The sequence below is a fragment of the Sander lucioperca genome, chromosome 10, assembly GCF_008315115.2.
Source record: "Sander lucioperca isolate FBNREF2018 chromosome 10, SLUC_FBN_1.2, whole genome shotgun sequence".
In the NCBI taxonomy this organism is placed as follows: Eukaryota; Metazoa; Chordata; class Actinopteri; order Perciformes; family Percidae; genus Sander; species Sander lucioperca.
Genome location: NC_050182.1, coordinates 7,421,885 through 7,438,019, shown reverse-complemented (window position 1 = coordinate 7,438,019; position 16,135 = coordinate 7,421,885). Strand labels below are relative to the sequence as shown.

The 16,135-nt window shown below is 38.5% G+C and overlaps 2 protein-coding genes across 2 annotated transcripts in view; both read left to right on the top strand.

Annotated features, from left to right (window-relative positions):
* Positions 1 to 5,292, top strand: part of tgfb2 (transforming growth factor, beta 2) — a 77,282-nt gene extending 71,990 nt beyond the window's left edge. Inside the window, exons 6-7 of the mRNA XM_031319813.2 lie at positions 1,262 to 1,415; positions 1,635 to 5,292. Of these exons, the coding sequence (XP_031175673.1) occupies positions 1,262 to 1,415; positions 1,635 to 1,793 (313 nt within the window). The 3' untranslated portion in view covers positions 1,794 to 5,292. The remainder of the gene's footprint in view (positions 1 to 1,261; positions 1,416 to 1,634) is intronic.
* A 7,866-nt stretch (positions 5,293 to 13,158) lies between these two features.
* cnih4 (cornichon family AMPA receptor auxiliary protein 4) overlaps positions 13,159 to 16,135 on the top strand; it is a 13,739-nt gene continuing 10,762 nt past the window's right edge. Inside the window, exons 1-3 of the mRNA XM_031319815.2 lie at positions 13,159 to 13,404; positions 13,844 to 13,912; positions 15,900 to 16,012. Of these exons, the coding sequence (XP_031175675.1) occupies positions 13,336 to 13,404; positions 13,844 to 13,912; positions 15,900 to 16,012 (251 nt within the window). The 5' untranslated portion in view covers positions 13,159 to 13,335. The remainder of the gene's footprint in view (positions 13,405 to 13,843; positions 13,913 to 15,899; positions 16,013 to 16,135) is intronic.

The following is a 16,135-nucleotide window of genomic DNA, read 5'->3' as shown; positions in this document are numbered from 1 at the left end:
GGCGGATGCCACTCCCTGCGGCCGTGCATTTGGGCCAACGTTGAATACTACAAACCGTCACCAATGAAAAAGGAACTCTGCTGAGTTCAGTGATACCTTACACAAGAGTCTACGTCAAACGACTGCCGTTGGTGCTCAGGCCCTAATTAGAACTGCAAGCAATTATGACGGGTCTAAGCCTCCCCGACAAGAGTGTGTAACCTAAAGCTCGACAGCAAACGTCGCAATGCTTTGAACATCAAGAAATATGGCAATGTGTGAGCCGCATGGTCTTAAGTATAAACCCTATCCCTAACTTCCCATTTATATTGATTTTATTGATGCATGGTGCATATGTAAAGGCACCAATGTAATTTGGTGACGTAGTCGGCGCTCAGGCCCTAATAAATGTCTTAAATCTATCTATTGTCTGCATTTTTTAGTTGGGTGAATAACATTCAGTGAGATTAAGATTCCTGTAATTTATCTTGTCTTGAGTTTTTGGGAGAGGACTTTAAGCTGCTTCCTACTTTTCCAAGACAGCAGCAGAAGGTGGGTCATTAACAACAAAAAAAGATGTGGCTGAACACATGTGGGAGCTGCAACATTTTCAATCAACTATTGAACCTATGATCTCTAACCTACTCATTCTCTTGAGCTGCGTGTGAGTGAGTGAAAGGAGAGACAGCCCAGAACGCTGTTGTAGGGCAAAACACACATAAAAGCACATTCTACAACATTACCTTACATTTGTAATGTATTAGGCTACATCTATCTAATAAAGCAGGACGCCTGTGTGTGTGTGTGTGTGTGTGTGTGTGTGTGTGTGTGTGTGTGTGTGTGTGTGTGTGTGAAATATCTCATGAGCCCTTCATCAAATCTACTTCACATTTATTGGGTACCCAATAAACTTGGGGTTTGGATTTTGGAGCAATTTGGACAGCATTGGATATACAATGCTCCCAACAAAATATTGGGTTTGAGTCTGGTTTGGGCAATTTTGTTGCATCCTTGGGCTAGCTTACCTGGTGGGCGTATGCTCCATGTAGGTTAAGTTCTTGGCAGCAGCCTGGTTTCAAATGGTTTCGAATCCAACCCACAGCCCTTTGCTGTGTTATCCCCTCTTCTTCTCCCCCCCTTTCCTGTTTATCTGTGCTATCTAATAAATAATAGATACACTTAAATATTATTTATTTATATTCATCAACATCTATAATGAACTGTGTACACCAAAGTCAGACTACTGCAACATGATTCACCTCTCCCCTTCATCTCTTTGTAGGAACGTTCAGGACAACTGCTGCTTACGGTCACTCTACATCGATTTTAAGAAGGACCTGGGTTGGAGGTGGATCCACGAGCCCAAGGGCTATGAGGCCAACTTTTGTGCTGGGGCCTGTCCATATCTTTGGAGCGCCGACACCCAGCATTCCAAGGTATTGTATAGATAATTGTACTTTATTGAGCCCAAATTGGGAAATTCTTAAAATAGAAAGAATTTCTCATAACTTCGCAAAATTTGAGGGAAAGGTCAAAGGTTAAAGAATTTGTGGGATTAGAGTTGGTAAGGTCAGTAACTTGAACATTAATGTTTTGTTCTACTTTACTTAAGGTCATATTTTCTTCATGGAATAGCTCTAATTCTTGTGTTTTAGGTGTTAGGCCTGTATAACACCATTAACCCTGAAGCATCTGCATCACCCTGCTGCGTCTCTCAGGACTTGGAGCCCCTCACCATCCTCTACTACATTGGAAAGACCCCCAAAATAGAGCAGCTCTCCAACATGAAGGTCAAGTCCTGCAAGTGCAGCTAAAAGCGCTTACAAGCCAGCACAAACACTCTCTCCTTCCTTCACACAAACACAGACACACACACACACACACACACACACACACACACACACACACACACACACACACACACGCACGTACAACTGTATTTTCTCTGACATTACATTACATTATACTCACAGCAGTGTTTTCACACCGGCACTTTGGGGTGGTGTGCTGGAGAATGGAGGTCAGACAGATTCAATGCATACACAACATATAGAACAGTGTCATCATGATACCAGAAACTTGACTTTGATACCAATGCTGAGTACCATAGCTACAGTGTTGCATTGCATAGGTTGACACTGCCTAATCACAAGCAGACTGGGGCTTGTGTACAGCGAATGTCATGGAGAACACAAGAGTCTTTAGTTTGTTGTGTAATATGTTGCTTTCCAAGCATTAAGAGCTGTTGGCTGTCCAATATCAACATGCAGCTTTTTTTTTCACCTATTCAACCATCTCCAAGAGGAGTGCCAGTGTAGTTATTTGGTGCTACACAAGTCTGAATGACAATGTTCTTATGTAGCCAAGCAAACCAAGACAGCAAAAAATAAGAATGCCCTCACATTTAATAGCTTTACGTGCAGCTGAAAACCATGAAATAATATAGTAGAGGGTTTGATCACTGCTGTCTTTAAGTGAAATAGTTAGATATGTTGCTCCTGGCAACAGTTTATAAACCATATTAAATAGAATGGGATCCAGTTCATGATGTGAAAAACTGGTTGATACCAAACAGCAACTGCGTGATGAATCCAGTGAAATGCCTTAAAGGTAGTGTTGGTAAAGTTGGAAAGCTAGCAAGATTTGAAAGTAGCATCTCCTCGGGGCTCCTTTCAATACCTCTGCATTTAAATTCAGGATTTTTACTATGCGGTATTAATAGTTTTAATATTAGCCTTTGAGTACTTTTTCTACCACTGCCAATATCAACATTCCCAGTTAGAGAAAGGGTGAAAGTAAAGCAAGACAGCATTTGACTGCAGCCCCCAAATCACTAAATCTGCCCCTGAAAAACACACCAAGTTGCAGCTACTTGTGGCCAGAAACACACTCAGCGGAGGTATTCATTTCCAAACAGGCATATTAGTTGCTTGCTTTGACATAACTACGGCAGTTAAGTAATCTAAAAACATGATTAATTAGGCATTTTGCCAGTGGTAACGTTATTAGGGTTCTGCAATGGCACTTTTCCTGCAAGATATCTTCTCATGTTCGTTTGACTCCAGGAAAATGAAGAAGAGTTTGAGTGTAATGTTAATATACCCAGCATCGTGATCAGAAACACACACGGTGAAATACACAGGGGTGGCTGTGAATCAGAGGTAGAGTAGCACAAGATTTGCGGTTCAATCCTATGCTCCTCCGGCCACATGTCAAAGTGTCCCTGAGCAAGACACTGAACCCCAAGTTGCTCCCCGGATTCAGGTTAAATGCAGAGATTTAATTTCACTACATTGTATTGTATGATTGTATGTGAAGAATAATAAAGTTTCTTCTTCTCACTTGGCGGAGATATTCATTTTTCAAAGAGGTGTATAGGTCACTGGTGGCCCCCTGCAGACGGCATGCTTGACAAAGTCCGCTGAGCCATGAAGCCCGGCAGAGCCCTGAGGCCCTGCCCCCACTGCTGCACAGCTGTTTGCATGTTTATTAGGAGTTTATTAATATTATATGTGTCCAAATTGCACCAAATCTGACACAAAGCACACCATTAGGTCTCCAGCAATACATACGCCAAGTGTGAAGTAAGATAAGATAAACCTTTATCGTCATTGCACAGAGATCCATACAATGAAATTGTGAGTGCCACAATAAGATTGACAATAAATAGCTAAAAACAAGAATAATTTAAGACATAAAAATACTTAGGACGGGACAGGAAAAGTAAATCGGATGAACAGTTCTGGAGATATGGAAAGGACAGACAGACAGACAGAGATTCCCTGCTTTAGAGTTTGATATTTACATGCAATTGTTTTTTTTTCAAATTTAAAATGTCTAGCTTAGTACATATCTGGGTCACAATTCTTCTATGACCACATTTTAAGATTTCAGTGCTAGTTGCTTTGGTGACACCCCTGGTGTTTATTTTGAATTCCCTGTCTTCTCCAGTGCACACTGGAGTACACTGCCTAGAGGTGACTCTGAAACAAATTTCAGCTGGCAGAACACATTTGATGAAAATATATAATGATTGTAAAGTAATCTTTAGCAGTGGTATCAAAGTCATTCCAAAATGTGGCTTATTGTAGCCCCACTGCACAGGACACACACATGCTGCACATGTATGATACACATACATACATACATACATGCATACATATGGCTTTTGTACAGGTATGTCCCTGTTCGCAATTTAAAGGCCCTGTCAACATGCATCACCTCACACAATTGTCACATTGAGAGATATAAGATTAAGGCAAACACTGGAAGTATAAGTGATAAGTGTCTACATGTGAAATAAGTCCTGAAAATAACACAGCCCCACCCCTGACATATACCCCCCACTTCACTCCCCTCTGCCCACAGTTTTCACAGTCACAGCAAAGCATGTTCTCATTTGTGTGTGTTCTTGTTTGCTATCCTTTGTAGGTTTTCTAAATCAAGTATGAAACTTGCATGCACTGACTATAAAAACTAGACCCCATTTGTCAAAAACCGGAATTATCCCTTTAATGTTATGGACACACAGATTCTTGCTGTCGTATCTAGAATAACTTATGTAAAGTCAATGAACAGAGGTGTCTTTAATGTGTTTTATGGCTGTACATACTATTGATTGCTGTTGAAAAATTACAGGCTTTCCACACATAGAGAAAGCCTTAGAATTACAGCGGTATCATCTCATAGCCACAGATTCAGTCCACACTAGCTATGAAAGGTCTGGGTTCAAAGAAGGGAGATGCTGTCTTCTGGTAAGTAATGATGGAGCTTTGTTTGGAGAAATGTTGTTGATTAGTGTGATGAAAGATTATAGAATGTATAAATGAAGAATAAATATGACCTTCAAAAAAGGCTCCTAGAACCAAAAATATTACAGCCACCTCTGTCGCTCTGTAGTAGCGGTTTGTAGTGTCATCAGTTTGTTGTCTGCCTGCCAACGTCAAACATTTATTTCACCCATAAATTTGCAAAGTCTGTCTGTCTGTCATTGTCTTTTTGTTTCTTTAATAAAAACAAACTGCACTGAAGTTGTTTTAATTATACTATTTTAAAGTACCAAGTTTTCTTCAGAACTCCCCCCATTATCAAATGAAGAGTGACCTGTCCCTTTGTGCCAGTGGACCTGCTGAGTAGCAGAAAACAAAGCGAGTTAGGCACCAACTTTGTCACAAAGGAGCTGTTATTTTCTGTCTATTTGTTGTTGTTTTGATGATGATGATGATGATGATATTGTGACCCACTATGCTGTATTGTAACACAGTGTTGTTGTGGTGCTTTAGTGGTAAATAAATTATTTAACTTTCAAGGGAATGCAATGTTATCTGCTGATTTGTTTGTCTAAAGTAGTATTTAATCTGACGCTGCAGCGTGTCCTCTCTGGAAACTTGAATCCCTCCTTTACTTGTTGAGTTCTGTATTTGGAAAGCCACAAAGACAAATAAGAGGCTCATGTTTCCATCATTTTTGCAATGCAATTTGGCTCATAACATGATATATGATCAAAGGATGATACTCTTGTCACAGTCAAACAAAACAGATGGGATTTTGCAGCACTGGATACAAAAGGAGGAGATGCAGATGCTAATGCCAAACTTCAAACTGTTAATCTATAATGTGGGCATGGCTTTCAGTGGGTATACACTGGTGTAGGGCCGATGGAGGATGCTGGAGGCAATCGGTGCCGATCTCAGAGCAGTACTCTCTCCTAGTCCTTTTATAAACCAGGCACGTTTTCCTCCCATCCCCGAATGCTATGTGGAGTAGCCAGACCCTCCTTCGGCGTGCTTTGGAGGAGGGTCTGGCAAAGGGAGACTATCATACACGTAACCACGGTCATAAAACTGTAACCTTGCTGTGCACGCAGCTGAACCAAATAGGCCACATTTAAAGCAACACTAAAGCACTTTTCCTGCTTCGGTCCCCCTACAGGTTGGAAGCGGAAATGTCCATTACCACTGTCGTAATGTCTCATTATGTCTCATTCGAACTACAGATCCACTACCCGATCTGGCAAACTTGCATAATGTAATGTAATGGACAATTCCACTTCCAACCTGTAGGGGGACCGAAGCGGGAAAAGTGCTTTAGTGTTGCTTTAAATAAACTTTTCTTACCCCCAGCGTCACATGCTGGTTGCCAATGAAATGGCTCCAACATTGGCATAGACGTTGGAAGTAGGGGTGCGGAGGGTGTGGCAGCACCCCTATCAACAGCACCTTTTTTTAAGAATTGACTTTATTTTCTGACTTTCATACAACATAAATAATATATGCTTTCATAGTCTAATGATGTGATTGTCAGATTGTTTCCACATGTGCACATGCACTTCTTTTTTATTAATATAAAGGGTTTTGTTAAGTTTTCATAATTGATATGAACAGAACTTTCCATAAGTGTCGGCTGCCGGCCAAACAGCCTCATTTAAGTCTAGCCGCTACTTGATTGCATTCATTTTTGATTTTATTAAAATACTTTTGATGAACAAGTTGCGATCCACTATGCATGAACATTTTACAATCACTATATCTCCGGCTTCAAACCAATGTGAGTGACGAGACACGGGCCTGTCTGTCTGTCTGTCTGTCTGTCTGTCTGTCAGTCCTGTTGTGCCGAAAACTTGAAAAATTGCACGCCGCTAGATGGCAATATTGGTCAGTCTAAATAGTTATGTGCACCAATATTAACCAGGTCATTTTTGAAGGGCTTCAGCCCCGAATGTTTTTATTGTAACCCCAAATGTCATTAGCTTAGTTGTTGTAGACAACACAAAGTTTTAAGTTCCCGTGTTCCTGTGACGTGACGTTAACAGTCTATATGGTTCAGGCTCAAACACACGGAGCTCTGGAGCAAACCCGTGCATCGCTTTGTGTCCGTTCTGTAAAAATAAAGTTGAGCAGCCCGGCTGTACAGTAGCAGCATCAGATAATTTGTCTCACAGAGACCAGAGACCCAAACAGGGGTGTCTGTGTCTGTCAGACTCAGATACTACCATATCAGCAGAGCAATGACGTAAGGCACAGCATACTATATGGCTACAGGAGAATAGATAGGCGAAAAGAAATACATTTTATTTTATTTTATTAATTTTATTATTTCAGAACAATGCACATTTGATGAACATGTACAGAAGTCCATGTAAAAAGTGCCAGATTGTAGCCCAAGGGCTAATTTCCATCTGTAGTCCATACAGAAGCAAATTGGGTGATTTGAGTGAGTTGGGGAGGGGGGGGGGAGTCACATTTCGGCAGGCTCTATGAACCCATGCCAAAAAAGGACTGTGCCCCCCTAACTCAGGATTGCAAAGGCTGACAAAGACAAACCTTTCAGGACTTTTAGTAGACCTCATACCATGCAAGTATAGCAAATCGGGTGATTGTCAGACTTTGCTGTCCTGAGTTAGGGGGGGGGGGGGGGCAGTCACATTTCAGCAGGCTCATGAACCCATGCCAAAAAAGGACTGCACCCCCCTAACTCAGGTTTGCAAAGGCTGACAAAGACAAACTTTTCAGGATTTTTAGTAGTCCTCATACCATGCAAGTATAGCAAATTTGGTGATTGTCAGAATTTGCTGTCCTGAGTTAGAGAAGGAAAAGTCACATTTCGGCAGGCTCCTTGAACCCATTCCAAAAAAGGACTGCGCCCCCCCTAACTCAGGATTGCAAAGGCTGACAAAGACAAACTTTTCAGGACTTTTAGTGGACCTCATGCCATGCAAGTATAGCAAATTCGGTGATTGTCAGAATTTGCTGTCCTGAGTTAGAGGGGGAGAAATCACATTTTGGCAGGCTCATGAACCCATGCCAAAAAAGAACTGCGCCCCCTAACTCAGGATTGCAAAGGGTGACAAAGACAAACTTTTCAGGGCTTTTAGTAGACCTCATACCATGCAAGTATACTGTGTGTGTGTATATATATATATATATATATATATATATATATATAAATAATAACTTGTTAAAGCAGTCAAATATTTTTGTTATTTGAGATTTCAATCATTGATGAATTACAGTAGACCTACATGTATTTAAGTGTGAGAGCCGTTTGGCATCCCTGTTTTTTTTTTTTGTCCACAGTGTGCCCCTCTGCTGCTGTCATGAAAATCTTAAAAATTGTGGCAGCCTCTGCAGGTCCACACACCACCTCTATGGAGTGTTTTTTCTTCTTGTAGAAGAGTTTTCCGTGTTTGGAAAAAAAGAGTAGGCTGTATTAGTTTGGATTATAAAAAAAAGTAATCTATAGGTCTATAATAAAGAGATCATAGACTTATTTGGTGGTGGCTATTCTATATAAACACCTGTATAAAATATGAAACTGTATCGTAAAATCACAATAATCTATGTGATATTGGTGCACTTCATAACTAACATTATTCAGTGACTGTGCCTGTGGGGTGCAGTTGTATTTCGGCAGGCGTTCTGTTAATTAATTACTAACATGATCTGTTATTGCATAAGAGCAGATCACACATTCAAATATAAACTGATCTATCTATAAATTAATAAATGCGTGGTGGTTGACAATGTATATGCAATGCATCACAATGTCTTCTTACCTTGCACATCAAAAGTGTTGGCCTTCCGACGAAAATTAGCTTTTTCATTCCTGGAGTATCCCTCTGGATACTTACCACTTGATAAGTATCGGAGAATACCTTTGTATATGTCTTTATCCATGATAAATGTGTGTATGTATGTAATCTAGTGTATGTCCTATCTGTTTCTCGTGTAAACTCGTGACAAATATTTCCCCGCTCAAAAATGGGACAGCTTTTATCACTTTTTTAATAACATTTCATTTACTCTTGGTTTGGATATCAGGACAACATGACCAACATTGCCCTCTAGCAGTCTGTTTTCGGCACAACACCGTTCTCAGCTGAGACGCTTCGTGTCCTGCCCATATACTGTTAATATTAATATATACAGTCTATGGTCCTGCCGAGCAAAGAGCGGAAAATCGTGTTCAGTTTTTTGATTACTAAAAGAATTGATGACAAAACACTTTAAGAATTGCATTGATTGCACAGACAGGGAACGTCCTCATTACACGGGCTACTTCCTAAGACGCCAGAAAACACCGGTGGCAGCAACTTGATGATTGTGCAGTAAGCATTAACAAGTCCTGCATTTTCCATATAGGCTACGGTACGACACAAAATAATAACTCGAGGCCACGCACAAATATTTTCTCTATCTGTGATAGTTCCAGGGCTCCGTGAAGACGCACTGCAAACACAAACTTAAACATCAATGTTGTCAAATCCTGTTTTATAAATAAAACTACACTATGATAATGATTATTTATGATTCATAGTATACTCTGATCTATACAAACAAACATTTGAATGCTGTGATTGCTGGCTGTCAGATGCATCAATGCATTAATATTCTGGACACAATCTAGATAATGGATAATCATGATCGTCAAGGTAGCTCACCACTCACTTGGTAGAGTGTGTACCATTAAGGTTGCCCTATCATGTTTTGTTGTCATTTAAGTGTACAATATGTGTAAAGATCTGACGTTGATCTAGTGAACGATCAATCCTTGCATCCGTAGCTTTTGCATGCACTTAAAAGAAATGAATATATCCCACTTGGTTTGTTAGGTTTCAAGAGAGGAAAACTATCCAGAAGACATGCCAGTGAAGATGACAAAAGGGGGAAAATGTCCAGTGTAATCTCCATTCAGGACTCACACTGTTATAGCTCTGAGTCTTCAGTGGAAAAAGAGAAGAAAACTGACTGAGTCAAGCTCAGAATCAAATGAAAACCTTGTTTACATTTTGAATATGTGTGCATAACAGAAGGTCGTCGTGAAGATTTGATTTCACATTGGCAATGTTTCAGTAATGTTTAAAAGCTGTGTGAATGTTTAAGTCCAAAGAGTAATAATAAACTATGAATCATTGTTTAGTTATGCTTATTCAGTATTGTTATACATTTATCAAGTGTTAATTAAGGTGCATATGTTCTCAACTTTACAATAAGGCTATCAAAGAGTATTAATAACTGTTCAGTTATGGTTTAGTAATGCTTATTCAGTATTGTTATACATTTATCAAGTGTTAGTTAAGGTGCAAATGTTCTCTACTTTATAATAAGGCTCTCAAAGAGCATTAATAACTGTTTAGTTATGGTTTAGTCATGCATATTCAGTATTATTATACATTAATCAAGTGACCAGTTATGGTTAAGTAATGATCATATAGCATGCACAATAATAGGTTGGGCTTTAAGTTAATGTCTACATGAAGACAAAGGAACAAGCAAATCTCTGCATGGAGACTATGGAGTCTTTTCACTGATCTCACCCTCTACCAAAAGTAAGTCAATGTGTTGGAGGATGGACAAATATAGTGTACAAAAGTATGTGGACAACCATAACCCGTAAATAAACAATAAAAACAGTTTTCTCATAATGAGATGGCTTGGCTGATCAAACATCTTTATCAACCACCTAGTAATATTAGGAAATACCATAATTAACATCAACTTATGGTTTACTTAGACACTTTAGTTAGCTGTTATTAATAGTTAGTTAAGGCTTGTTACTGCATTAACTTATGGTAAAATAGACACCTTAGTTAACTGTTATTAACAGTTAGTCAAGGCTTAATCTTGCATTTACTAATGATATAATAAACACCTCAATTAACTGTTATTAATAGTTAGTCAAGGCTTCTTACTGCATTAATTAATGGTAAAATAGACATCTTAATTAACTGTGATTAACAGTTAGTTAAGGCATTAACTAATGGTAAATAATGCATCAATTAACATGAACAAACATGAACATTGTTAATAAATGTTTATTAGACACCTTAATTAGCAGTTAATTAATGCATTAATTAATGCTAATTGATGTGCCCTTATTGTAAAGTGTAACCAAGTTTTCTTAAAAGGTTTTGCGTTATACATTGTCACCTTTCCGTTTGGTAATGTGGTTCAAGTTACTGTACAATGTATTGGAAAATATTAAGGGATTTTTCACTGTACTTATCTGCATAATATGCAAGGTATATTTTGTATACTCTGTTTCTTGATATGTTATCATGTCATCACATCTTTCCTGTGAGTTACTGCAGACTTTTCATTAAGTCAATGTAGTGCAATGTGTTAAGTGCAAGTTGGTTGCTTCTCTTGCTGTGTATGGCTGGGGACAGCCTTATTATTACCAGGGGGAATATGTAACAGACAGCATTATAACTGCAATGCTTACTAGCGTGGTGCCTTCCTTTGTTACTATAGTGAATGATGTAGCCTACTAGAGTGAAGGCGTGCGGCTGCAGTCTTCTCTCCTCTCCTCGGACCGTCACACATCAAGAGAGACATACAGTTGTCATGTCAGGAAATTAGCTATAGAGACGAACTATAGAGACAAACTGCTGTAAACACGTTTATTTCTGCTATAAAGTTGGGATTTTTTTAACATCGGGGTTCTATGGGGATTGACTTGCCTCATGGCCACTCAAGGAACTGCAGTTCATTTCATTTATTTATTTATCTCGAACAATCAACAATGTTGCAAGACAACAAAAAAAAACGTAAAACATAAAATAAAACACCAACAATCAGAATCTAACAACAAAAAACAAAACAAAAATAAAAAATATAAAAAGGGATTAGTTCGAGAAGGAGCAGGCGGAAGCAAATAGCTTATTTGGTCCTGCCCCTTATTTCACAAAATCATAATAATTCAAAGTAAATAGATATGCAAATACAGCATACAATCTTTCGGTCTTACAAAACTTACAACAATACAATAATATACAACAATACCTTTAATTTACAAATTCCAATCCTATGTTTCAGTTTATTTTTTTCTGTATTGGTCAAGTAATGATGTCTTTAATCTATTTTTGAACTGAATGATATTATGGCTCTGTTTGATGTCATTGTTCAGTCCATTCCATAAGGTCACCCCACAAACTGAAACGCACATGCTTTTAACAGTAGTTCACACAAGAGGTTGCTTGAACATACAATGACCTCTTAGATGATATCCCCGTCTCTTTCATTAAACATTGCATGTATGTTACATGATAAATTATTTTCTTTAACTTTAAACATCAATTGTGCAGTTTTGAATGTAACAATGTCCATAAATTTCAGCAAATGTGAATTAAAAAACAGATGATTGGTGTGCTCATAATACCCGATGTGATTTATTATCCTAATTGCTCTTTTTTTTGCTTTTGTAGGTATTTCCCCAAACTTCCACACAATATAACATATGATACAATAAGTGTGCAGTACAGAGTATGTAATGTATTTTTGTTCAAGATGTATCAAGTTTTGCTCAATATACCAATACTCCTGGCCATCTTCATGCACAGATATTTAATGTGTGGCTTCCAGCAGAGTTCATGGTCAAGAACAACACCCAGAAATTTATTTTCATAGACTCTTTCAATTGTTTCATTATCAATTACTATTTTGACATCTGTGGTTATAGTGCGATTTCCAGATATCATGAATTTAGTTTTGTTCAAGTTTAAAGATAACTTATTTGAATCAAACCAGAGTTTTAATTTATTCATTTCATTAGTGACCATTTCCAGCATCTGCTGGAAGTTATCCCCACAACCAAAAATATTTGTGTTGTCTGCAAAAATAGTAAATTTTAGTACATGATGATTTACAAATGTCATTTAAGTAAAGGATAAATAGTTTTGGGCCTAAAACTGACCCCTGTGGAACGCCACAGGAAATATTAAGACTCACTGACCGGTGATTACCCATTTGAACAAACTGACTCCTGTTTTTAATATAGTTTTTTTATCCAGTTAAAGGCCACACCTCTTATGCCATACCTTTCCAATTTTTTTAACAGGATTTTGTGATCAACAGTATCAAAAGCTTTTTTTCAGATCTATGAAAATCCCCACTGCATTTTATTTTCAATTATAATTTGTTAATCTTTCAACTAACTCAATAAGTGCCATAGACATTGATCTATCGGATCTGAATCCATACTGACTGTCCATTAGTAAATTGTTTTTATCAGTGAAATTATCTAGCCTTTTGACAGATAGTTTTTCCAAGTATTTTTGAGAATTGAGAAAGCAGAGATATTGGTCCCCAGGACCAGGAGCTGTCACTTTAATAACAAGCATGACATTCACAAACATAGTTTTCAGCAATCAGCATCTTACTGATATATTGGTAATTACTCAAGCTAATTCAGCTTAATTCAGTATCAGAACAATCACTTAACTTTGTTTTGACCGTCTGTCCAGTTCCTAAGGTTCACTCGCTCCACTCCAGTCCGCTAGGTGGCAGTAATGCAATAAAATGACTGTATCGACAACTGACCGGAAATGAAATCAACTCACAGACGGAAGAAAAAAAAATGGAAGCGGCAGTGTTCATTCTGTCACTTGTGGATTGCTGTGCACTGATTTTCCTCTCGGTCTACTTTGTATCCTTTTCGGCTCTGTGATTTCTGGCCGGTGTTGAGCTTCATTCAAAGCGGCTAACGTTAGCTGGCAGAAAGCTCCTTATGAAATACTTTCTTCATGTCAGTACAGTAACGCTAACGTTAACTAGCTAGCTAACCGGTTAGCCGCGCTAACGTTAACTAGCTAGCTGACCGGTTAGCCGCCTTCTTACAAGAGTCAGACGGGCTAGCGTGAACTAAGTTAAGATTAACCAGTTTTAACAGCAGAGTAGCTAGATGGATGACAAGTTGTGGTTAAGGTGACAAGATCACTAATCACAACGTCTTGTAGGTTGTCTGTCATGTGTCTATTTTGTCCAGTTGAATGGAGCTGATAGAAGCAGGGAATGAGGACGTTGACATAAAAATACATTTTCTTACAGATTCTTACAAGTTTGTAGCACCTTTACTTGAAGTTCAGATTATCACCCTGTCTGATCTAGAATGTGACTACATCAATGCTAGAGCCTGCTGCTCCAAGCTAAACAAAGTAAGTTATGTTATCCTGGATTATTACTGTCACAGATTTTTGCATCTTTTTATTTATGATGCCTTTTTTTGTAGTGCCTTGTTACATGTTTTAATGTTAAATGTATTATATGATGAATGAGGGCTTATAGCAAGCGCTAAAGGAAAATCATAAGTGCCAAAACATCTGCTTTTCAGCAGCCAGCCTCCCTCTCATCCACAGCTGCTGTATTTTACACATGTGGCTGGCGCTGATAAACCAGCTAAAAGCTACATGGTTTTGACTGGACCTGAATGCTCCGCTATAAAAGTAGCGCAAATGGCATCTCCGTTTGAGTGGATTTATGGTTCTGCGGAGAAAACATTACACTTCATAACGTTTTGTATTTATAACACAATTGTACTATTAAATGAGCTACAACAGTAATAGTAGTTTACGTAAGTCACTCCTAAATTTAGGAGCAAAACGTGAAAAAAAGTTACCGTCAATCCCTGTTCATATTATTTACACAAACTGGACTTTGGGGACATATGTGCCCAGGTCCAGGATATGAAAACCCCCTTACTGCATTATATTCCATTGTATTTTATATTTTGAATTTTAACCTGCCAGCAGAAATTTGTGTTTTCCTTGACATCAATAAAGACGTTTTCGCCATAAATTTGTGCCTAAAAATTAATCAGAATGCAGGAAATGAAGTCTTTGGCGCTAAAAACTTCCTGGGGGAGGACCCCCAGGTCCCCATATGTGTCCCCCAAAAGGCCCATTCTGAGCCAGGAATAACCTTGTGAATGCTATTATATTGCTAAAGCGGATTTTCACGTCTGTTTTTATAGATATTACAAAGAGATGTTATTAGTTCAAGGTTTTTTTATTTGTCATGTCTACAACAATTACAGATTAGTTGGCAATGAAAGTGTTAGGCCGTGTGTGTGTGTGTGTGTGTGTGTGTCTGTTTGTGGGTTAGGTTTAGGCAACCTGCAACAATGCTCATCATAACATATTGCAAAGTAAATTAAGTAATTTGTGTAGACAGTATTGCAATTCTTTTTTTTTTTATTTAACCTTTATTTAACCAGGTTAGTCTCATTGAGATATAAAATCTCTTTTTCAAGAGAGACCTGGCCAAGATAGCAGAACAAGTTAGTTACATATAAAAACATTTTACAATCACAAAACAAACACAAAAGAGGCAAAGACAACTCAAGTGCATTTCAATTAAATAAAAGTGCCATTAGTTTTTTTGCACGTGTGGATGGACTCATGTTCTATGGTTTTAACATAACCTTTAAAATCATTTAAGGACATTAGACACTGTAGTTTGAGTGTTTTCTGTAGGTCATTCCAAGTAGGAGGTGCAGCAAACATGAAAGCCTTTTTAAACAACTCAATGAACACATCTGAATGTAAACTTAATGTAAAAGGAATGCAGTCAATGTATATTTACATAATGAGTATACACACACACCCACACAAAGTAGAGTAAACTGTTACTGTAACATAGTAAGTAAAGGTATATAAAGTTAAGGTTTAAAGGTAAAGTGACATGTGATAAGCTCAGAGCCTAAGAGTTCAAAAGTCTTATAGCCTGCGGGATAAAGCTGTCCCTGAGCATGCCTGTAAGCAAATCGAAGCAGGTCCAGTGAGTCAGGGAGGGAGGAGGTGATGGAAGATTTTGAATAACTGCTCAAAGCACTTCATGATTGTGGAGGTGAGTGCTACTAAGTGGTAGTTATTCGGGCAAGGGCTTTGGTCATTTTGGGGACAGGGGCTAGGGCTGGGCACTGTTTACATTTCTGTACTGATGCCGGTATTTGAAATTCGGTGCCGGTACACAACAGTACCTTTTTTTGTTACTTTACCTCTGTAATAACAAAAAACGATTTTAGTTGTAAAAATCCTTTATTTATATTTTACACACCACACAAAATATAACCCCTCCCCCTCCCCTCCCAAACCTGTCCCTTCAACCTATTAATGATATTATTATGATATTTTGTGTTTCCAGTGGGTTATTCCAGAGATGGTTGGCCAGTGTCTCTCCACTATGCTGATGTTGGTCTCCATGCACTGGTTCATTTTCCTCCTCAACCTGCCTGTAGCAGCCTGGAACATTTATAGGTATGCTCATACTGTTGCTATTTCCTGCATTGTTTGTGAGAGCACATGCTCTTCTGCAGTGTTCAGGGTTTTCCCTAGGTTTTAGGAGGCTGTAGGTGCTGCGGTTGCAGCGGGGGGAAGTGG